Source organism: Sus scrofa, chromosome 13, assembly GCF_000003025.6.
Source record: "Sus scrofa isolate TJ Tabasco breed Duroc chromosome 13, Sscrofa11.1, whole genome shotgun sequence".
NCBI classification, from domain to species: Eukaryota; Metazoa; Chordata; class Mammalia; order Artiodactyla; family Suidae; genus Sus; species Sus scrofa.
The window spans coordinates 35,741,492-35,766,060 of record NC_010455.5 but is presented as its reverse complement, the minus strand read 5'-3'; the positions used below and the strand labels follow the sequence as shown (position 1 = coordinate 35,766,060).

At 44.2% G+C, this 24,569-nt stretch overlaps 1 protein-coding gene across 14 annotated transcripts in view; it reads right to left on the bottom strand.

Moving 5' to 3' along the window:
• CACNA1D (calcium voltage-gated channel subunit alpha1 D) overlaps positions 1-24,569 on the bottom strand; it is a 342,950-nt gene that overhangs the window by 145,423 nt on the left and 172,958 nt on the right. For all 14 annotated transcript variants that reach the window (XM_013981776.2, XM_021068969.1, XM_013981775.2 and 11 more), the window contains exons 4-7: positions 17,133-17,272; positions 8,599-8,741; positions 3,766-3,918; positions 3,002-3,198 (exon numbers count right to left, since the gene is read on the bottom strand). In XM_013981776.2, coding sequence (XP_013837230.1) covers positions 3,002-3,198; positions 3,766-3,918; positions 8,599-8,741; positions 17,133-17,272 — 633 coding nt within the window. The remainder of the gene's footprint in view (positions 1-3,001; positions 3,199-3,765; positions 3,919-8,598; positions 8,742-17,132; positions 17,273-24,569) is intronic.

Genomic DNA, 24,569 nt, shown 5'->3' with positions numbered 1-24,569 from the left:
AAAAAAAAAGGAAAGCAGCAAGATAACCCTAACCCCCAACCAAGACTCTGTCCATCACATACAAACACTTAAAGGTTTGAGAAATGTGCTTGCAATCAATATTTAAAAATCGAACTTCCTTAGTTCTCTTTCTAGATGTTCCTTTTACATTCTAGTTACAAATAAAAATAGGCATTTAGACACAGCCCATCTACATGGAGGCAATGGACTCATGTACTTGAAGAGTAATAGTAACTGGTAGTTGCTGAAGACCAACTTGGGGCCAGGCACTATGCTGGGCAGGAGTGGTCTGTTCCAGACACAGCTGTGTGGCTTCCATTGATCAAGGACCATAAAGTACGAAGAAGACTAGGGGCCCAAGCTCCTGCTTGTCCCTATGCTGAGTTCATCAGTGTAATCGACAAGTAATTAAAAGCAACCTGATATGCTTCGGACTATCACAGTGAACCCTGTAGAAGACATTACTGAGCTGCCCCCTAGTGTTCTAGAAGGGCCCACAATCCTCGGACGGGGGTGGGGGAAAACTGCCAAGTTAAAAGAGTGCTGGATTCTAGTCCAGATCAGGGGTTACCCAGCAATGACCTGCGGGCCAAACCTGGCCTGTCACCTGCTTCTGTAGGGCCTGTGAGCTTGCAAAGGCTTTTACATTTTTAAATGGTAGGAAAAAAATCCAGGGTCTCTTGCAACACGGGAATGTTACACAAAATACACAACCTCCGTGTCCATAAATAAAGACTGGAATGAAGCCACACATTACATGTTGTCTACAGCTGCTTGCAAGTGACAAGGACAGAACTGAGTAGCTGGGACAGAGACAGGACAGTCTGCAAGGGCCACTGTATTTACTAGCTGGCCCCTTACAAAATAGTCTGTAGACCCCTGTTCTAAATCAAGGACCACAACCACTTGCAGGAGGACCCTGGGGATGTTTAGGCGTCTATCTATACTCCATTGTTTCCCAGACCTTCTCTAAAGAGATACAGACTGGAATAATGTTGATAAATTACTGGAATTCCTCCCTCAGAATAAAGATGCCATGTGGTTCATAGAGAATGTAATTATTACATTGTCAAATTATTAGCTCCGTGATTGTCATATGAAAAACAGAGGTAATAATTATAACATCCTAGGTGATACTTAAAGGTTTTTCAGGAAAGCAAGTGGAAATTTTTGTTTCTGGGTGCCTGGAGATTTTTCTCCTTTAATCAAGATTTAAAGAACCTTCACTTGCTTGGTGATGGGAAAATCATCACGAGAGAATCAATGTGCAGAAACATAACATAAAGTATAAAATCATCCATTAGTCAGGGCATGTTGGATCAGCAATGGATAATTCACCGTGACAAGAGGGAGAGTAGAGCTGAGAGGAGTCACAGATTTTTGTTTGTTTGTTTTAAATCAAAATGTTGTCCTCTGTACCATTTGAGGGGGAAGGATCAGAGTTTGGGCTATTTGGATGGTGCTTTTTTTCTTGTCTCTCAGAAACTTCAAAGGAATCCTGGGGTTGAGATCACCACTAATCTGACCAGGAGTTGCAACGTAGAGGGTCAGAGGGAAAACACACCCTTTCCCTAGGTAGAGGGTTCCCTTGCGTGGCCATGGTCTTGACTCATCCAAAATAACCTCCCTGGTCCTTCATCGTCACATCGTCGTCACAAAAGGCATTGTGCTATGGATGTGAATAAGATGTGCACACTCACACAGACACACACACACTCTCCTATGACAGTAAGAAAAAGGAGGCAGGGGGAGCAACAAGATAGAACACATGGGTGATGCTTAAAAACCCTTATCGCCAAACGAGACTCACACTTTGGGGATGAAAATAAAAACACACCTTCTTTGCCAGACATTGAATGTACAGGGACTTCTATCATCCTGTAAACCTGGTGTTCACTGGTGAAGGGAAGCAAAAGCCTCTTTATAGCCATTATATGCTATATTCTTTCACGTTAGAGAGTGATGAGAAATCCTATAAAGTGTCTGAAATGTAGATCCTGTCAGAAGCTACTTCTCAATTTTCAGGCCTCCTTGCTAGAGACTGTCCACTGAATAAGCAGTTTACTGCTAATTGCCTTTTAGCAATTATTGGACTCTTGGTTAATCCCATTATGGACTTAGATTGAGGCTCAAAATCTGCAAGTCAGCTGTTTTCCGTAGTAACTCTGTGCTATGCAAAATATTTTCTCAACTTCTGTAAGCTTTTCCAAATTCTATCAAACATAGATGTAAACAAACTCGGCTCTGAGAAATGGCTGTTAAAATATGAATATGCTCTTCATTAAACCCTTCCAGCTCCATCAGGAACAAGAAGAGCCAGCCCTGAGCCATACAAAGAGTGTCCATCTGTGTCCACAGACAGATCCACCAGCCCTGGAAGGCTGATGTGCCACTTCTACCCTTTCTGTTGGAGTTCTATAGCTCCAAAGAGAAAGGAAGAGAGAGCTAAGGGCTTATGCTGGACTGATCTGTAGTCACAGTGAAGATGCAAAAGGGAAATGCTATGATAGGGGGAAAACCCATTTGGGATTTAAGGCTGTGATAAGCTATAGAAAACATGAAAAGAGTCTAATTAATGTTTCCCACCTTCCATTTAGGATCTAGTAGAGCAACCTGCCTTTAGGTATAAAAGGTCAGCTTTAGTCCATGGAAGTCCAGGAGACAGGGGAATGACCTCTGGCTCTCTCAGTTTAGTCAGGACAGCTCTGGCCTTCTGGAATTTCTCCCAACAGGGGACTGCTGGGCACACTCAGCAATAAGTCCCCAGGTGGAAGTGGGGATCAGGGGGAGCCAATGTCATGTAGCAGCTTCCTAGAGCTGAAACTGAGGCCCTGACAGGGAAAAATGATAGGTCTTGCTGAGTGAAGAGAGGGTCTGCTTCCCTTCCCTAAGAACTCACTTCCAGGGTCATTTTGAACCAGCTCTCCAATGGCTCAAACTAATGACACACGTTTCTTCAAGGCAAGAACACTCCATTCAACACTTTCCTCGAGCTGCTTACCCAGTAGAGCACGTCTGTCCAGCCCTCCATAGTGATACACTGAAACACGGTGAGCATGGCAAAGGCAAAGTTATCAAAGTTGGTGATGCCTCCATTGGGGCCAACCCAGCCACTCCTACACTCTGTGCCATTGGCGGTGCACTGGCGTCCATTCCCTGAGAACGCACACGGTGCTGGGTCCTCTTCAGCTACGATATCTACAAACAGAGAAGGAAGGAATCACCGCTCGAGGGCAGAAGGATCGTTAGGGAACCAAACTGAGGAAGCTGAGTACCCTTGCCAGAGCCTGGAACACAGCTCCCTGGAACGCCCGCTCTGCCATTTTGGATTCCTATTGTCCTTCAAGGTTCACTTGAAATATTCCCACCTCCATGGAGTTTGCCATTTCCTCTGCTCAGAAGCCAGGGCTCTGTCCTCTGTCCTCACCCCTACAGCACCTTTCCTCGGCCTATACACAACACTACTGACTCACCTCATGGTCTAGTTTTGGGGGCCCCCTCACCTTGTTTGCCAGAACACATTACTTAGGACATCAGGGTGGAAAAGGAGACCAAATTCTCATTCATTCTGAATATAATTCACACCAAGAACTGGCTTAGATTTACTGGTGTATTTGGCTTTTTTTTGTTTTGGTTTGGGGTTTTTTTTGTTTTTTTTTTCCTTTCTCTCTCATTTTGTGTTAGATTTTCCCCAAACCACAAAAGTTGTTTTAGGGAAAGACAAATTTTTTACAAGTTAGGTTAGCTACCCTTTCCATGACTTACCTGAGTCAGCAAAAAAACATGTTTTGTGCATTTTTCCAATAAAAAGTTCCAATCCTATAATAGCATAGATTATGATTACAAATAATACCAAAAGGGCTATGTGAAGGAGGGGAACCATGGCTTTTATAATGGAGTTCAGGACAACTTGTAAACCTAGGAAAGAGAAAAATAAGTTTGTGAGCCAGGAAGTATTTCATTGATGCATAAATATAATTCCTAATGATGCCGGCTCTGTACATGACTCAGTGATAAAACTCATAGCTTTTCATTAACATTCAACTTGGATGTGAGATAAGTTAAAAAGAAACCTTAAAGATCACCTATAATCCGACTTCTTCAACTGAAAAGATAGAAAAACTAAGTCCTAGAGAGGGGACTGCCGGATATGAAAGTCATTCATGCATTTGTTCATCCATTAGAAATTCCTTGAATATCGACCACGTGGCAAAGATGAAGTTTAGTGCTTTGGGGGCTAGGAAGATGTCTTACATCTTCATGGCTCCATGGCTTCTCCCAAAGAGGTTATGTTCTAGGAGACACGAGACTCAAACACAAATTCCTCTAAGGTTGCCCACAGAGGCTGTGTGAGCAATGTCACGCCGTTCAAATTAAAGACAGATAAAAGACATCACCTGTAAGTGGGCACGAGGAAAGAGGACTGGGAAGCCCTGAAGACTGAGGAGGATGGATTTCCACCAGCAGGCTGGCGGGCATGGGAGAGAGGCTCCGACGAGCAGAGGGACGAAAGCAGCAAAAGCACAGACACAAGCTAGCGCCCCGTGGACTGAGGGTGGAGAGCCTTGACTGGCAGTCACACAGAGGAAAAAGGCAACAGGAACAAGAAGCAGACTGCAGCTAGGGAGCACTCGGTTTTGGGTTCAGATTATAGGGCCAGACTTTAGTCCACAGGCAGAAGGCCACCTCTATTTTAAACAGGAGAAAAATCAAATGAAAGCATGTTAACATATATACTTGGGAGAGCCTTGGGAAAATTCAAAAGGCAGCCTTTTTAGAAAGACAAGTAGGGGAGTTCTTGTCATGGCTCAGTGGGTTAAGTACCTGACACTGTCTCCCTGACAATGAGGGTGGGTTAAGGAGCCAGCATTGCCACAAGCTGCAGCATAGGTTGCAGATGCAGCTTGGATCCTGTGTTGCTGTGGCTGTGCTGCAGGCCTGCAGCTGCGGCTCTGATTCGTCACCTTACCCAGGGAACTTCCAGATGCCACAGATGTGGGCCAGAGAAAGGGAGAAAGGCAAGGAGGAAGGGAGAGAGAAAGGGAGATAGAGAGAAAGGGGGAGAGAGAGGGAGGAAGAGAGGAGTGGAGCAGCAGGAGGCAAGACAGGCAGAGGAGTAGCTGGAGGGTGCTGGGCTCTCCAGGTAGAACAGGTTGAGGACGTGGATGTGATCAGAACTCAGCAGTGAGTTAGAGAAATGTACCCAGGGAGGCAGGGGCACAAGGCTACTCCTAGTGCCTGAACAAAGACAAGCGTGTCAAAAGGAGGCGCCCATGGAGTCGGGGAGGAGGAGAGGAGTGAGAGCAACTGCCTCCTCCTTGTGAGTCTGATCACTTAAGACGAAGAGGGAAGGACCCTGCAGCTGAAATGTGGACTTGAGGGATGAGGGAGGGATGTGGAAACCTGGAAGCTGCCCACAAGGCAACGCTCATAGCCACGGTACAGGAAGAGAAAGGTCTGTGGGAAGAGGATGGCAGGCAACACTCAGGAGTGGACAAAGGAAGCAGGAGCCTGAGCCCAGAGCCCACTAGCCCCGGGTGCTCCACACCCTGTGTATCCTGTGCCTCCCACAGCAGTGCAACCTCAGCTTGAGCCCAGCTCCTTCCCCCTGCTTTCTCTCTCCCTTCCTCCCCCGTCAACTCTTCCTCCTTCAAACTGCTCTTTTCTAGTATTTTCTCATTTTCCCAATATGTATTCAAAGAATGAATGAAGATGCCAGATTTAAGTAAGTTATACATCAGACCACACCAAGTAGAGAGAAAAATCCTTATCAGCAGCCACAGCAGAAGTTCAGTGTGAGAAGAAGGACAGGGAAAGAGGTGGAGGGCGGTGAGGAAAGACTGACTAGAGGATTTTAGACTCTCCATGATCTCTTTCTGGACTTTCATTATTATAAAAATCCCTAGGTACTGCCTTCAGATATTTCAGTGTTCAAATGGTTTCTGTGGTGGGGGTGGGGAATGATTATTAGGATGACTTTTAATGTTTTTGTCTTCTCTAAGGAATAGATGGAAAGGGAAAAAAAATCTAATCTATTTGAATATGGGTTTGTTTTTTTTTTTCCTTTTTTTCATTTCAGGATTTGGAGGGGTGGTTAGTCTTTATTTTTTTTTCTTTTAGGGCTGCACCCACTGCATATGGAAATTCCCAGGCTAGGGGTTGAACTGGAGCTGCAGCAGCTGGTCTACACCACAGCCACCCCAACACAGGATTCAAGCCACATGTGTGACCTACACCACAGCTGGAGGCAATGCTGGATCCTTAACCCACTGAATGGGGCCAGGGATCGAATCCTCATCCTCATAGATACTCATAGGGTTCATTACCACTGAGCCACAATGGGAGCTCCCTTTTTTTGTTTTTTTAAGACATGGATGGGCCATCCAAAACCATCATCCAGCAATTAGCTCCTCTTGATTGCATGGCAGTGAGCCCCACGTTTCATAATGGTGTTTATGCATATTGCAACTGTTACATTTTGGATTGGCCCAATGTATGACATAATGACATTGTATCAATGTGAATGCACATATTTTCATGACATTAGTTTCCTTGGTACATAACTCTTGTTCTGTATGGCAGAACTCATGAGATTCTAAGCAAGGAGCAGTGGACTGGAACAGAAAGAACACCAGGCCTGGAGCTAGGAAACCATGGGGGTCTGGTCCTGTGTGGCCACTCACTTGCCGCAAATCTGCCCAAGGTTTAGATGTGCTTCCTCATCTAAAAGATGGTGTTCGTGGACCCAGATGGTCTTGAAGGCTCTTTCCTATTTGATGGTCTAGGATTCAGATACATATTTATCAGCTAGCTGAGTGTGGGTGGTGAAGAGCTCCACAAACATCTGAGGGGCTCTATTTGAAATACATATTTACCTTCCAATGAGTGAACACACACCACACACACACAGGCGTGCGAACAAAATCAGGTCTTGCAGAATCGTCTGAGTTCTCTTTAGAAGGGATCAGACAATTCCCAGTATGTGTAAGCAGTCACACCTTCCCAGTCATTTTTAACAATTTCAGGTACTTAAGAAATCACTAGTCCACAGGTGCCAACCAACATAGGAAAGGACCTGTCCCAGAGCCCCAACTCATCACCCCAAAGGACAGCAGGGTCTGATGAGCAACTTGGATGCTGGCAACCAGGGCAGTTAACGAACCCGGGCTGAGAAGTCCTCATCTATGACTCAGATCCACGAAGCCACAGCACATACTGCAGGCAAGCTGACCTGTCATTTGCTTTTGGGGGGAAAAAAGTTGTCGTGGTTACTTTGAAATTAGATTAGGCTCTAACAACTGAATCTGAAACCTCATGTTTGCTCACTGAACTTCTCATTTAATCATATTACACTTAACAGGGCCAGTCATTTCCAAGGTATTTCTATTTTTCTCAATTGCTTCCAGACAGTTGTGTGGTTTTTGACTTGTGATCTTTTTCAGTGAAAATAAATGAACCATCTGGAAAAACAAGTACACACAAAACACCACTTCCTACATTTTAAAATGTTAAATTTGGAAATTTTTTTTCCAGAGAATTTTTGGTACGTTCTGAGAGCCAACAGGTTTATTAATAAAATTTCATGAAGAACTTCTGGACAGGCAAAAACATGATCTTTGCTTTTCTGATGGCTTTACCAGTTGTGAAAAACAGGCACACCTTGCAGTCCCATACCATTCTCCAGCTGGAAGCAGGCAGTCACCTCACCATCCTAGCCCTTGGAAAGGCACTAGAACATCCACCCTCCTGAAGTGCCTGGCAGGGGTGTCCTGTCAGGAGCAGAGCCCAGGGAAGCACGTGCCACACTCTTTACGGAAGTTCCTGGCCAGGGCATAGCAGGGCATCTGTTCCAACTCAGGTAGTGCTAAACCTGGCCTGGCTATCAGGAGCGAGAAGCCAATGAGGGCCTGGCCCAGACAGGTATCAGAGCCTAGCAGATGACAACAGCATCTCATACCCTGAGGGCCCCCACTATGCTCCAGGCCTTGTGTTGAGGGCCCTTGCTGCGTGACCGGTACAGTCTCCGCAACAACTTTCAAGCTGGTATTACTGTGCCCAATGTGCGGGGAAGACACAGGAGCAGCCATCTCTGCCCTGGAGCGGGGTGGGCACAGTTCCTCCAGTGAAGAGTTAAGCGGAGTTTTCAGGATTCCAGCCCTTTACTGCTTCCACTTTGAAAAAAAGGCAATCATTTGAGGCCTCCGACACCCTCATCTATGTAACCCACCACATTCAGAGGGGCAGGCCTCGGGGTAGGAGGGAGCCAGGGCAGCAGGTATCAGAGGACGAAGACCAGGATGGAATGAGGAGGTCTGAATTCCAGGTCTCCTGCCACCACCTACTTTAGCTCTCTACTGAGAAGATTCTCTTCTACAAAATCCTCACCTCCAGTTCCCCATCGGGGCTGTCACGGGGACCCAAAGTGATGACACAGGCAAAAAGGCTCTGTCAAGGGCCAAGGCCTCCACAGTTGCTTGCAAAGCCCTTGGCTGGCACACAGCCACTCACCTCATCACACCCCATTTCCTAATCCCAAGACCCACCCAGAGGAAAGAAAATCAACAAACTCCGGCTTTATAGGAAACGAAGCGTGCTTACTGGGCACTCCTGATACTAGTCGAAGTGGTCGTAACACTCGAAAGGCGCGGAGGGCTTTGACATCAAAGCCCCCTGACTTGCCACTGGAGTGGTTACCGCCTTCTGTTTCTTTGGTTAATTGTTCCAAAATTACACTAAACAATCTGAAAGAAGAAGAGAGGAAGAAATGTTAGAGTCTGTCACCCAGGGGAGTAAAACAGGGATGGTGAGAGTAGTTATTTTTGAACTAGGGCTAATTCTGGATGGCTGCTGCTTAAATAAAGGGAAAGCAGCAAGGCAGAGGCAAGAACGGGGCTGCTGACCCCTGGCCGTGACCCCTACATCTGAAAGGACTGGGGATGAAGACTGGTCTTACCTGCTTGCCTGTGAGCATCCTAGCAAGTCAGCTCCCTAGAAGAAGGGACCCGCCAGGGGTCCAATGATGACAACAGATGGAACTGCTTCAACAGCAGTAAGGACCATAATCAAGCTACCACTTATGAGCACTTACTATGTACTAAGCACTTGACATAAATGATCTCAGTAATCCTCAAAAATGTGATGCAGTGGGAATACGCTGAACACCTTTTTACACACGAGGAAGCAAAACCTTGCTGAGAACAGGTAACTTGCCCAAGGTCCCACAACTAGTGGCAGAACTAACACAAGAATCCTGGTATGTTGGCTTCAGAGAAATGTAGGTTCCATAAGGACAGAGAACTGTAGACTGTGTGTTCATTTGTTCATCTAGTATGTTCTAGTCTAGTGCCTAGAACAAGTTGCTCACACACGGGAAGCACTCAAAAAACATCTGATGAATCAATCAATGAATGAATAAACACTCCAGCGTCCCAGATCTTAATATGTTATACCACTCCCAATACAGTCCCGGACACACCCCACCCCCACCTCCACCCCAACCAAGATGTTCAGGGGATAAGCTAAATCACAGATGCTAAGGAGCTGTGCAAAGGCCAAAAGCCATAACCTAAGAGAAGGTATTAATTTCGTCATTTTCTCTTCTGAAATGTGCATAATATTGTATCTGGCAGCCATGACAAATTTTTTCCTACTCTCAGAAGGTTTTTTCGGATAAAGCTATTTTCAGGCAATCCGCTCATTTGACAGTTACTTTTGCTCTTTCAAATAAACATTTGTTCTTTGGAAATGTTGCTTGTTTTTCAGAATAAATAGAAATTTGCCCATTTCAAATAGAATCAACGCTGGCCAATCAGATTGGGGGAATGATTGGCCCAGCAACAAAGAAAAGGTTTCTCAAGTTTAATTAGCAGCCAAAGCAGAAACTCTGCCCCCACTGGCATGCCTCTGGATCACTAAGACCATAAAATACCGGGTGGTCTGATTACAGTCCTGATTGGGCACAGTCATGTCATTCTGGGGGCATTTAAAGACCAGTCATCTGTTTTAATAACAGTTCTGCAATTAGCAATGAATCTAGATTGCGGGGGGGGAGGGGAAGGGAAAGGCCTTTACCTTTTCAAAGCTACAGATGGTGGGCTCTTTCTGGTTACGAGTGGGGCAACATATCAAGTTTATGACAGGTCTCTCATTAGCATAGTTTTTTAATTACTGTAACCCCTTGCAGCAAGGCTAAAGTTAAAAGTGTCCCCTACAAAAGAAGTTCACAGCATCACAAACACAAAGCAAAAGGAAGAAAGAAAAACCTCAAACTCTTCTGAAATGCAGCAGCCACAAGAATTTTCATCCCAAAGGGTTAGGAGAGTAATTTATGCACGTATCATAAGATTGCTCTCAAGTATCAGTGTTTTGCAATCTACACTTTATTGACCCTTTTCTCCCCTCTTCTTCAGCAATGTCCTTGAAGACACGTGACCAATGTCTCTGCCATCACAGAGGAGCATGTCAGAGAGGGAAGCTGGCTGCTGTTTCCAGACGGCCAGAGGGTGTAAGAGGTCAGGGCTGGCTTCTGTTCCTAAGCATTAGGAAGCATCAGGCCTTTCTTGCCTTCTCTGTCAACTGAGAAAACTGGATGAAATGATCCTGAGTTCTGCCCTTCCTAGAGAACAGTCTGTGATTCTACTCATTTCACAGTACCCCCCAAACAAGTACCATGTGCCTGAAGAGATGAGGACAAGAGGAGAAAGTATTTGATCCTAGACTGTTATTAAAAAGTTTAACCCAAGACAGGAGAGAAAAAAAAAAGCAGGTAGCCACCCAAGCTGACACTAAGTAGAAGCACCAGAATGAGCCTCCTATGTTCACAAAAGTTTAAGTGAGGAGTCTTGGCGGCTTGAAAAGAGATGTTTATTGAAAAATTAGAGGAGTGGGATAAAAGCCAAACTTCTCTATCCACAGAATAATATCAACTCCTGTCAACACGTTGAACTCTCTTGTGGTCACATTATTAACAGTTCACATTTTGGAAATATCAGTTACTTTCTTAACGTCTCTGGTATTGGGAATCTTGACAAAAGCAATAGTCATGGTTGACTTGGAACAAAAAATCCATTGGATAAAGACAGAGTCTGCAATTGGCAACTTTAGTGAGTAGGAATATGATTCAAGAGAAGACATAATTTATTTTTTTTCTTTTTAAACTCTTTTTCTGGTCTCTGAGTTCAACTTAGTACATATGACAAGTGCTTGCTGACCATTTACATATCTTCTTTTGTGAAGATCTGTTCCAATCTTTTGCCCCTTTATGGACTGGGTCTTTTTACCTTTGCATTGTAAGAGTTCTTTACAAATTCTGAATACAAGTCCCTCGTCATATATATATATGTGTGTGTGTGTGTGTGTGTGTGTGTGTGTGTGTGTATTGGGGATATTATTTCCCAATGTGTGCCTTTATCTTTTCATTTTCTTCAGTGTCTCTTTGGAAGAAAAGTTTTAAATTTTGCTAAGGTTTGAAAATTTCAACTATTTCTTTTATGGCTAGAGCTTTTTGGGTCCTAAAAAATCTCTGCCTACCCCCAAAGATTTTCTCCTAGAAATGTTATAGTTGTAGCTTTTAAAGATAGATCTATGATTCATTTTAAGGTAATATTTTTACATGATATGAGGTAAGAATGGAGTCTTCTTTTTCTTTTTTTTTTTTTTTTTGTCTTTTGTCTTTTTTTTGTTGTGTTGTTGTTGTTGCTATTTCTTGGGCCGCTCCCACGGCATATGGAGGTTCCCAGGCTAGGGGTTGAATCGGAGCTGTAGCCACCGGCCTATGCCAGAGCCACAGCAACGCGGGATCCGAGCCGCGTCTGCAACCTACACCACAGCTCACGGCAACGCCGGATCGTTAACCCACTGAGCAAGGGGCAGGGACCGAACCCGCAACCTCATGGTTCCTAGTCGGATTCGTTAACCACTGCGCCACGACGGGAACTCCGGAGTCTTCTTTTTCTTAATGGATAAATAGTTGTTCCAGCACTATTTCTTGAAAATTTTTTCCTCAACCCATTGAGTCATCTAGGTACCTTTGTCTAAAATCAATTGATCACTTCCATATGGACCTACTTCTAGACTCCCTATTCTGTTCCATGGATATTTTTGTCTATTACTTATTCTAAACCACACTGTCTTGACTACTGTAGCTTTACAGGAAATCTTAAAATCAGGTTCCAGATTTGTTCTTACAGATGTCTTTTGGCTAGTCTAATTTCCATATAAATTTTTAAAATAAATCTATCTCCATAACAACCTTGCTGGGATTCAGATTAGGATTCAATCTATACCTCAATTTGAAGAGCTGATATCCTAATAATATTGAATCTTCCAGTCCATGAACATAGTACATTACTCCATATGTTTAGATTTTAATTCCTCTCAGCAGGTTTATCATTTTCAGTGCACTGTTTATTCCTAAATAGTGCATGTCTTTTGATGCTATAGTAAATAATGATGTCTTTGAATTTTCACTTTCCAACTGTTCATGACTAATGCATAGAAATTCACATGCTTTTTTACAGTGACCTTTTATCCAAAAACATTCCTAAATTCATTCAAAACACATAATTTTATAAGATTTTAATCTTGAATTCATTGAGATTTACTTTATGGCCCAGAATATGTCTTTCTTGCTTCATGTTCCATGTACATGTAGAAAGAATATATATTCTGCTCTTGGTTGTGGTATTTTTAAAAAGTCAATTCAGCCAAGTTGAATGATGGCACTGTTCAAATCTCCCTGTATCCTTAGTATTCTTCTATCTAGATGTTCTACCAACATTCCTCAAGAGAGGAGTATTAAAATGCACAACGAGAACTGAAGATTTGTCTATTCCTCCTTTCAGTTCTATCAATTCGCGCTTTTGAGGCTCTACTATTAGGTGTGCATGTATGTATATATATTATATATACACATATATAGTTATATCTTCTTCGTGAGATGACTCCTTTAACATCACGAAATGTCTTTCTTTTTTCTTTTCTTTTTTTGTCTTTTTTTAAGGGCGGCACCTGTGACATATGGAAGTTCCCAGGCTAGGGGTCAAATTGGAGCTGTATTTGCTGGCCTATGCCACAGCCACAGCAATGCTAGATCTGAGCCGCATCTGTGACCTACACCACAGCTCACAAGAATGCCACATCCTTAACCCACTGAGCAAGGCCAGGGGCCAAACCTGCGTCTCATGGATACTTGTTGGGTTCATTATCACTGAGCCACGATGAGAACTCTCATGAAGTGTCTTTCTTTATCCTTGATAATATTCCTTGTTCTGTAGCCTACTTTGTTATTAATACAGATTTTTTTATTACTTTTGCATGATATATATTCTTCTGTCCTTTCACTTTCAAATTATCTGTCTTTATAAATTAGGTATCTTTTAGACACTATAGAACTCAGTGTTATCTTTATACATATATAAAATCTGATAACCTCTGGATTTTAAATAAGGGTGTAGCTGGGTTTAAATCTACCATCTTGATATTTGTTTTCTATTTGCCCTGTCTGATATACTTTTCTTCCCTACTTTAAAAAAAAAAATTCCATTTACTCTCCAACACAGAATTATCTCTCTATTTTTCTAGTGTCTCCTCTAGATCAAGTGTCAGCAGAAGTTTTTGGTAGAGTATTATCACCAGATAGTAACACTTTTAGGATTTGCAGGCCAGAGAATTTCTGTCACAACTACTCAACTTTTCCATCCTAACACCAAATAGCCGTAAATATGAATGAGTATGACTATCTTCCAATAAAACTTAACCTGCTAAAGCAGACAACAAAATGCTTTATCAATGTAGTAGAAAGGAAGGGCAGTAAACCATTTTTGGTCTATGGGCTGAATTTTGCTGGACTGTGCTCTAGGATTTACAATACACATCTTATCAGATGTGTCTACCTTCAGATAATAACTCCACCAACTGCACAAATACTGTTCTATAGTATTTGGATTTTTCCTTGTTTCTGTCCTTTGTGCTAATGTTGTCATATATTTTACTATTATAGTTGCTATAAACCCCACAGTACATTGGTATTTTTGCTTTAATCAGTTACTTTGAAAGAGATTTTAAGATGAGAAAAATGTTTTTATATTTACATATGCATTTATCCTTTCTGGCATTCTTCATTTCTTTTAGATCCACATTTCTATCTGTTGTCATTTTCCTTTAATGTGAAGAAATTCCTTTAATATTTGAAGGTACAGGTTTCCTGGCGGTGAATTCTCAGCTGTGGTTTGCCTAAAATTTTTCTTTCTTACTCTAATTTTTAAAGATATCGTCATTGAATAAAACTTCTAGGTTGACATTTTTTCTTAGCACTTAAAAAATGTCTATTGTTTCCTGGTTTGCACCATTGCTGACAAGATATCTACAGTGTCTTTCCCTCTAGTTTTAAGATGCTCTATCTTTGGTTTTGGCAATTTGATTATGATCATGATGTGTCTTGATGTAACCTTCTTCATGTTTATTTTGCTTGGGTTTTGTTAAGCTCCTTGGATTTGTGAATTTATATTCTTCATCACATTTATAAAATGTCAACTATTTATTGAGGTTTTTTTTCTGTCTCTCCTCTATCTTCTATCTTCTGGGCTTCCAAATATATGTGTATGTTAGATTACTTGATATTGCCCCACAGGTCAGTTGGTGCTCATTTATTTTCCATCATTATTCTCTGTGTTATTGCCATATCTTCAAACTCCTTGATTATTTTCTTCTATTGTGTCTAATCTGCTATTAAGCAATCCAGGGACGTTTTCACTTCAGATTTATTTTCCAGTCCTCAAAGTCCCATTTGGTTCTTTTTTTACGTGGCCCCACCTTTGGTCACTGTATTTGTATGTTCCTCTTAAGTCCATAAATGTATTTCTAATAGCTGTTTTAAAAGTCTTGTAAAGTAATTCTCCACTAATTCTATCATCTCCTGTTATTTCTAGGTCTATTTCTATTCATGGATTTCCTCCTGGTTATGAGTCACAGTTCTTCATGTGTTCAATCAAGTAATATTTGACTGGATTTTGTGGTCGTCCTCTACAGTGTTGAGTTTTATTTTGGTAGACACCTAAGTTACTTGCATGTCAGTTTGCTCCTTTTCAGTCTTCTTTACAAATAGTATTAACAAAGGTTTTAGATGGTTTTTATTCTAGAGCAGGAGTTAGAAAAATTGTTTTGTAAGGGGTCAGACAGTAAATTCTTTAAGTTCTGTGGACCTAAACTAATCAACTCAACTATGTAAACAAATGCTTGTCCCTGTGTAACAATAAAACTTTATTTACAAAAATCTGTAACAGGCTGAATTTGGTCCATTGATCATAGTTTGCAAACCCCTGCTCTAGAGGTAGTTTAGCCATACTACCAATAGCCCTTCTGGGGTCTCTACTGACAGTGCAGGGTTCCACTCTGGTTGGTCATAACTCAAACAATTCCCAGACCAATGTGAGCTCTACCCCAGCTTTTCTCTTTCCCCTAGCAGTATTCTTTGCTTGGCCTTACAGAATATCACCCCAGGTAAGTGTAACCTAGTCTTTAGCCAAAACTGAAGAGGACTCCAAGGCATATTTATGGAGCTCTTTTTCTGAGTAGCTTCCTCCCTGCTCCCATACTATACTTCATAAATTTTGACCACCTCAGCTTTCCTAAACACTCATCTCTGGCTCTTCAACTCAATGAGACCACCACATTCTGCTTGGTTCCCTGTCTTTGTGCCGTATTAGAGTCCAAAAACACCTTCAGATAGAAAGCTGAGCTGATTGTAGGGTACGGACAAAAGAAGTGGATTTAAGCATCTCCATCCTCTAGCTACACTGGACTCTAGTCCAGAGTCAGGAGAGGCATAGCAAGATTATTCCAGAACCAAGAGACCTGTAAGGCTCCTGCTTGCCATTTTTTGTTAGAGTTCATCAAATACAGGAAGGCACGGTACATATCGATCACCTGTTCATTTTAGCTGCACTACTTTGGAGCAACGCCTTAGATTCCTATGTACCAGACTGGTTTTTGCAAAAGTTAACATGTTTCTCTGCACATCTAATCATCCTGTTGGGCCACCACTTTGGATCCCACTTTAACTTCCTAGCTTTGAAAGGACACGGCTCAAATGTATCCCTTTCTCTCAAAATCCAGCAGTACTGATCTCCCATGAAATGCCAAAAGATTCATGGTAAAGAATAATCCACAAGAAAAGTCACCTTGCTCAACTGCAAAAGGCATTGGAACCAAGTCATAGAGCTGAAAACAAAGAGGTCATTTAACAGTGTATCTCCATAGAAACAAATATAATTTTAGGAGCAACCCACTTTACAGCTGGGTAGCTAAGACTCAGCAGAAGGATAGATCTTACAAGGGATTCCACCACACACACACACACACACACAAAAAGATAGATCTTATTTTCCTATGTGGGTATTTGGTCCAAAGACCCAGCATTCCTCTGACACAGATTCATTTTTCTCTTGCTGGCAACATTTCCAGGTGTTGAAGGACCAGAATAACACAGGCCGCTGTTTTTTAATCTTAACATTCTCCTTTCACTGAAACTGTTGGTGTCTTCTTCCTGTGACAGGATTTGGGGGAGAAGGCCTGCTTCTCTGCATTCTTCTGGCTTATTTCATTTCATGCCGATATCTGACATTTTTTTCAAACACTTGTTTTGTTATTTGAAATGGGATAGTAGCGTGCCAAAGCTTTCCCCCTAAGTCAGCAGAAAAAATTAATAGCATTGCTCAAGGGAATGTTAAATAGCAGAGTATCTCACTGCTATGAAGGATTTATTGCTTTTTTACTGGTTTATTTGATTTTTTTTAACTTAACGGGGTGCTAAGTATAAGAGCCCTACACCCTTGACTCAAATCGCCATCAAGGCCGGCCTATGTGTGGAGGCCCAAGGTCTTGTAAGATGAGCTGAGCTTCAACTTCTTTCCTTAACACATTACTGAAGGAGGGAGTGACAACAATGAGAGAATTTCAAGTCAGTCTCTGCCCAGAGACTGGCAGCAGCATCACCAGGCTTCAAACAACTCCTGACAGGTGCTGGCTCCAATTACTAGCATCAAGGAACAAGCCTATTCCCTTAAAAGACGGGTGTCTGTTACTCCCGCCTCCCCCTCTCCCCAAAAAACATTTCCACAAATAAAAGGACTTACCCTACTATCACTATAACAAAATCCAGTAAATTCCATCCATTCCTAACATAAGCATTAGGATGTAGCAATAATCCATACGCTATAATCTTCAAAAATGTCTCGACTGTAAAAATAATCAGGAAGGCATATTCTACTTTTTCCTGTGAAAAGAAACAAAGAAATAAAACCAAAAAGGGTTGGGGGAGGAGAAGAAAGAGAAAAGGAAACAGGGATTAGAGTCGGTATCTCAGAGACGTAAGCATTCTTCTTCAAGCAAACTTTTATTACGAGAAATGAAACAATTAATACCACACCTGGACCAAGCAGGCATTTTAATTCTAACACCAAATTTCTCTTAAGCAACAATGTATAAAAGGCTTCTCATCCCAGGCTGCATGAATTGTATTCTGCCACCTGCCCTGATGTATGTGCTGTGACTTTCCCGAGGACGCAAAGGCATGTTTGTTATCTGCACACACTTGCAAAACACAGCGTGTTTTCCTCCTAAGGCTGCCCAACCAGGCCCAGAAAAGCACAAGGGTGCAACGACAATCCCCCTGGGTTTGAACAGAATGTCCTTTGGAAGAAAGGAAGATGCATCTGCTTTGACCCTCGCTGCCCCTCGGGGTTTCCATCTGACTTCTAAGTCAGGGTTGGCTTTGTCACTGAACAGCAAGGTGACCTTGGCAAGGTGACTCTCCTCTCCTTTGGACCTAAGTTTCTGCACCCAGATACTAAGGGGATGGCAGGTTCATGGCCGCCTGATGGTCTCCCAGCTGACACTGCTGAGGGGTCTCCACACGTGTTCCCAGAGGGCCTGGGCTCAGCCTCCAAGTCCTCCTTACAAAGCCAACAGCCACCCCCATCTGACTGCCACAGATCTCTGAGATGCCACCCTCAGGCTAGAGGCTCTGAGGACCTTTCCAGTTCCAACTCATGTGACTCCATGAGCTGTAGAAAATGCATCCATCAGCAGGTCTAAAAATGTTGGCTCTTTCCTCTTCTATAAAGGTTTTCTTCATACAGCTTTGGATTGAATAGAAATATGGACCGCCAGGATATGTGTGAATAATTTTACAAGAGGCAGTTACTGGCAAAAAGCTACTTAAATAATTACCCAATGAAAAATCATCAGTAATTAAAACTCTTCCATATGTGCCATAAAGGCCTCGGCTAATATTAATTCTCCTCTGTGGGACCTGAGGAAAGTTACCAATGCCTCAGGAAAATGGAAATCATAGAATTCACTTATTACGATGCCCAGGGTGGGGGTGGGTATATATGCAAATAAATTTGGCTCAGGAAATAGTGAGCACCTCTTCTGTTTGATGGGCCCCACACCAGGAGCCAGGATTAGAAAAATGTCTCCACTATGGTCCATATCCTTGAAAAGTTTAGCCTGGTAAGGGAGGTGAGGGTTTTGTGTTTTTTGTTTGTTTTTGTTGTTTTTTGGTTTTTTGTCTTTTTTTTTTTTTTTTTTTTTTTTTTTTTTTTTTTGCCTTTTCTAGGGCCACTCCCGTGGCATATGGAGGTTCCCAAGCTAGGGGTCTAATTGGAGCTATAGCTGCTGGCCTACGCCACAGCCACAGCCATAGCAACTCGGGATCCGAGCCACGTCTGCAACCTACACCACAGCTCATGTCGGATCCTTAACCCACTGAGCAAAGCCAGGGATGGAACCTACAACCTCACGGTTCCTAGTCAGATTGGTTAACCACTGCACCACGGGGAACTCTGAGGTGGGGGTTTTGAATGTGGACGCAGACAACACTCCAGGAGAGGGAACTGACGAAGAGCAAGTTCTGCATCTTGAGGCATCTGATAAGACCCAAGGGATAAATCACTTTCCTCCTGCAAAGACTTTCTTGTTCCATGTGAGCACGATTTTGCCCAAGCCACCCTGCGCTCTAGCCATCTGCCACCAGAGCACCGCCCCTTGATCACAGACGAGTCCCAGTCCTGGGTGGGACATCACAGAGACTCGCCACTGCATCTTTCCTCTTTACCAGCAGGAGAACCATCCAACCGTAGGGTTACCCCAGGCTCTACCCCCATTCTCAACTCCCCACTCATAATGCTGACTAGCCAGTTCCATGGGCTCTCTCATCCCCAGGTCCCTGCCATTCCTAACTGGCCCTTGGGACACCCCTTGATCCCTGGGACACCATCTTAGTGGTCTAACGAATTCCTCTGTGGTGTGACTTAGCCAGAGTCAATATGTTTTCAATTTAACAAGCCTAGCTCAAAAATAAATAAATAAATAAAGAACATAATAGGAATAAAAAGCCTCACTCATCCCCAATCTCCATACTCACGTTTCCTCCAGGTTCCCCATCAGGTGCTGCTCTCGGCCTGGCTTATCCCGTGCACCCTTCGCCCTTCACCAGGCTGTGAAGACCTTCTTGGACCTCGACCCACTCCCTCTGCACCACCAGCCATGCCCTCCAAGCTGGGATAAGAAGCTGAAATCTCCCAGAGCAGCAGCATGCCCACCCCAGCACCTCGTGCCACACGGACCTCTAAGGACTCTCCTGTTTACTCTCTGGAGTCCTCGTGAGCCTCACCAGAGCAAGGGCTCATCTTCCAGTTCACTGCCACACCCCCGGCTGGCAGGCTCCCATGGGAGGTGCCCTCATGCCACTGTGTACGTTCTTAGGTATAGCAACCGACTTTACTACTCGCTACAGAGGAGAAATCCACCAAGGCTTCCATGAGGCAGTGACACTAACTGTGGGAGCTACAAGGAAAAGCAACTCTGTAGCTTTAACCAGAAGCAGAAACCCCTGAAAACATCCATCGATTGTACTCAAATTGGACCCTGACCACCGAAAGTAGCTTGTCAGCGTCTTTTTGAGAGTTTAGAGCTGTAAGGGAGCAAGATGAGCTGGAAAGAGCAAGCTGATTTTATAATTCTTCCTCCCTCTTTATCCTTTCTGCTTTATTTACTGGGACAGACAGGAAAAAAAGGCTTTGGCTGCCATCAATATTCATAGCAGTTACATCCCTACGTCAACACAGCGTTTTATACTTTAGAGCAGAAAAACAAGACAGGGAACACAGAGTACACCTACCAAACACAGCTTGTTTTTCCTCTTTAGCTTTTATTTATAAGTAATTTTGCCACAATAATACTAGGCCCATTCATGTAACTGAATTGTTTGGGCTCTTTTATCTCTTTCTCTTGTCCTCCTCTCTCGCCTTTTTGAAGACTTTGGTTTCTCTTTCCAGAATCCTCGGTGCATTACTTGATGGAATTGATTATAAGAAATATAACCTTGCTTTAATGTGACTCTTTATTACAGAGACTCTAACATAATGCCAGCTGAACCATCACAGCCCAGAGAACACAACCAGCCAGTTTGCCTAGAAGCCAGTGTCAGCAGGGTCCCCAGTCCTGCGCTTAAAAGTACTCCTTTTTAAAAAAAGGACATCTCTACATCAAGCAAATGCAGTGTTTAAAAAATTCTTGTAGGAGTTCCTATTGTGGCTCAGTGGGCTAAGAACCCAACACAGTATCCGTGAAGATGCTGGTTCGATCCCTGGCCTCACTGAGTTAAGGATGTGGCATTGCCACAGGCTTCAGTGTAGGTCACAGATGTGGCTCAGACCCAGTATTGCCATGGCTGTGGGGCAGGCTGGCAGCTGCAGCTCTGATTAGACCCCTAGCCTGGGAACTGCCATATGCTTCAGGTGCAGGCCTGAAAAGAAAAAACATCTTGCAGAACAGCAATTATGGGAAGGGAAGGTAATTACTTCACAAGACGACTGTTCAGCAGAGAAAGAGAATGTTCAGTTAGTCATTTGAAAAGGAAGCCACCAGGAAAAGTCAGGTTTCTCATGGGGTGAGATGGCAACATGCACCTGGCTAAAGGACCTGTGGGACGTCTCACAGAGAAGATACGGAGTCAGTAGCCAGGATGGAGGGGGAGCATGAGGACTAAACAACGGTGAGGATGAAGGGATGGGACGGGTATAGAGAGACAAGCAAGAGCTCTCCTGAATGAACTTGAAATGAGGTGACCTCTGGGCAGGGGCTGCACATTAAAAGCTCTACTCCAGGATAAATGAAAAGAGTACATGACTCCTGCATCCCAGTCTCCCTGCACTGGCCAGGAACAGCCATGTGCTCGTGACACGCACCCAGCCACCAGCAAGGATCCTCCCCACTCACCGAGGATCCTGGGTGGGCAGAGACACCCAAACCATCTCTCAAGAAAGAACCAGTTCTTACCCAGAGACCACCCTATCATGTGGATCAAAGTCCCCTATGAGATTCAAGTCACTAGAGACATAAAGGCTCAGAATCTAATTCTGAACCCTGATTTATCTTCTTTATACACTGATGTTTCACTGAACAGGAGAGGCTCCAAACCTACAGTCTCTAAACCAGGGAACCCCATGTAGAGCCTTGAGAAACAGAAACTGTCACCTAGCAGGGAATTACAGATGCCAGGATCCTTAATTGTATTTGGTTGTCTGCCGTCCTATATTCAAGCGTCCTTTTTCAAGTGCTGTGGTAACAATATCCATCGTCATCAATACATCCATCATCCATCCATCCATTCCTGAGCACCTGGTTCCTCCTCAGAAAGCCTGACCCCTACCTTACAGAGCTCCTCACCTACAAAAGCTTGATGAGCCAGGTAAGATTCACCTCTTTGATTTGCTCATCTACTCACAGGGCCCAAGTCTTTGCAGGGCAACTGATGAAGTGGGAGGCAGCAGCAGAGAGGGTGTCTCCAGCAACCTTGGGTGACCTAGTCAACCTGACACGTACATGCTGGCAGTAGAAAACAGAGTTTCCCCTGCACACATATCTCTTCTGCCTCCTGCAGGCCTGGGCTCCCCATGGGCAGAGATCACCTCCCACCATTGTTGTGACCCCAGCTTCCAGCACTGTACTGGGCCCACATAAGGTACTCACAGGGGCTACTAGGAGGTAGAGGAGGAATTAAGCAACAAAGCAAGACCTATAGGGGCTATAAAAATGTGAGAATGTGGGATTCTAACATATGTACCAAAAAGAAAAATAGGCAGGGTAGGAATCATTCCCCGTTACCAAAAAGCCTCCCTAGAACAAGCCTGGCATAAGGGGTCGGACTATGGAGACAACAGCTGATTCCAACAGCTCAGAAGCCCTCCCTTTTCAATCCCAAGCTGAGCCTCCAGTGAATGTTCACCACTGTCCAGGCTCCTGTACCTTCCTCCTCGTTCACATCCCTCCTGCAGGAGCCTCCACTCCAAGTCATGGCCAAACCTGCTCCCGCCCACTGTACCCCCAAGTCCAGGCTTTCCCTTCCACATGCCTCTGCCCACCCTGTTTCACCCCCACCCAACCCTGCCCCCGTGAACCTGCCCCGCCTACGTCACCTCCCCTCCGTGGGGGCACATGACTCTGAGACGGGCTCACCGAAGCCCAGCACAGGGTGTGGTGAGAACCCAGGGCTGGGAGTTGTCCTCTGCTGGCCCTGGCTCTGCCGTGACTGACTCAGGGCCACGTCCTGTTCCCTTGCTCTAGAACCACCACTCCACCATTCATGCCTTTTCATCAGGCTAAGTTCTACCTGTGCTTCAAGGCTCCACTTAAATGACAGTTTCTCAGCAAAACTTTGCTGATCTCCCATACTACATTCCAGCCCCTGGTATATGCTGTCAAAGCTTGCTGCATTTCTGCATAGCCCTATTCACAATGGAATTTTTTTCATTTTGTCAAGTTTTCTTGAAATATAGTTGATTTCCAGTGTTGTGAGAATTTCTGCTGCACAATAGAGTGATTGAGTTATACATGTACACTCATCCTTTCTTTTCCAGATTCTTTTCCCATACAGATTACCACAGAATATTGGGGGTAGAATTCCCTGTGCTATACAGCAGGTCCCCACTGGCCAGTCATTTCACAGTGGAATATTACAATTTTTTTAAAAAACTGTATCTTTGGTACTTGTCTCTCAGTAAGTGATAATTTCTTATAAAATCAGAAACCATTTCTATTTCATGCATCACTGTATTCCCAAGTCTGGCACAAAAATATACTCGATATTTATAAATGAATAAATAGATAGGCAAAATGAGAGATTTTGACCAAACATTATTCACCAGCCCTTCCCGCTTAGAAGTTCCATAATTATATTTCAGTCAATTCAAGCTGCCATAACAAAATACCATAGACTGGATGGCTTAAACAACAGAGACCTTACAGTCTGGGGGCTGGGAATTCCAATATCAAGGTGCTGGTGGATCTGGGGTCTGGTGAGAGCCCTCTTCCAGGCTTGTAGACAGCTGCCTTCTCGTGATGTCCTGGCAGGCCTTTCCTGATGGGTATATACATGTAGAGATCTCTCTTCCTCCTCTTCTCACGGCACTAATCCCATCAAGAAGGCCCTACCCTCAAGACCTAACCACCCCAATCAGCTCCCAAAGACCCCACCTCTAAACACCATCTCACCGGAGTTAAGTTTTGAACACATGAACCTGGAGGGCCACAAACATACCACCCATAACAATACCACAGGCTCCAGCCCCATTAAAATGCCCACAACTAAACATTCGGGTAGAGCCTCACAGCTCCTGCTCTGCACCCACAACTGCCTCCAGTTGGAGGGAGGAGCACCCACAAAGGCAAATGGGCCAAGGGCAACGAGAGGTCCAGAGCTGCAGGAGCACAGGTATGAGGAGAGGGGGAGGCTAAAGGGACAAGGACATGGGGGACTTGAGATAAGGTTCTGAGGTTTGACCTCTGCTTCTCAGCTGTAAAACAAGCAGCCTGAATGGATGATGTCTTCCAGCTGTGAATCCACAATTCGCTATGATCTGATGAGCCATGTCTAGACTCGGGCCCCAGAGGGGAGCCATGTGAGGGCCTAGGGACCCTGGAGAAGACAGCCAACCAGAAGCAGCAAGATCCAAGTGCAGCTGCTGCCTTGTCAGGTGACTGGGTCACTCCATGTCACCCGAGAGACACTCTCAGCTACTGCCTCATGTTTCTGGAGGTGCCCTCAGGAGCCACTGCCACTCTTACAGGGTTTCAACCTCTAGCAACTCTGCCAGGGACTCAGGAGGGGGAGCAGCAGGTGGCCTCAGCTCAAGCTTGCTGGGACATAAACAGAGGTCACGCTTTCCTCTGCAGGTATTCATGATGCATGTGCCTAGCAGGCCGCCAAGGATAGCTGAGGCCACATTTACCTGAAGAGGCTGGCAGGAATAGTCAATGTGCCTTCGTTCTCCTTCACCTTTGGTTTAAAAGGACAAATCAGGGGGGAAATGCGAGTGAGTTCACCTTCCATGGCACCAGGCTGTCATTTATCCCTTCTGCTTCTCAGCTTCCTCATCTGTAAAACTGGGATAGTCACCTTTGCCCACCAGGTGACAGTGAAAATCAGAATAAGTGGAGTGGGAAAGAGCCCTGGGGACCGCCAGACACTCACCATCAGAGGCTGCGCGGGACAGGACAGGGCAAGG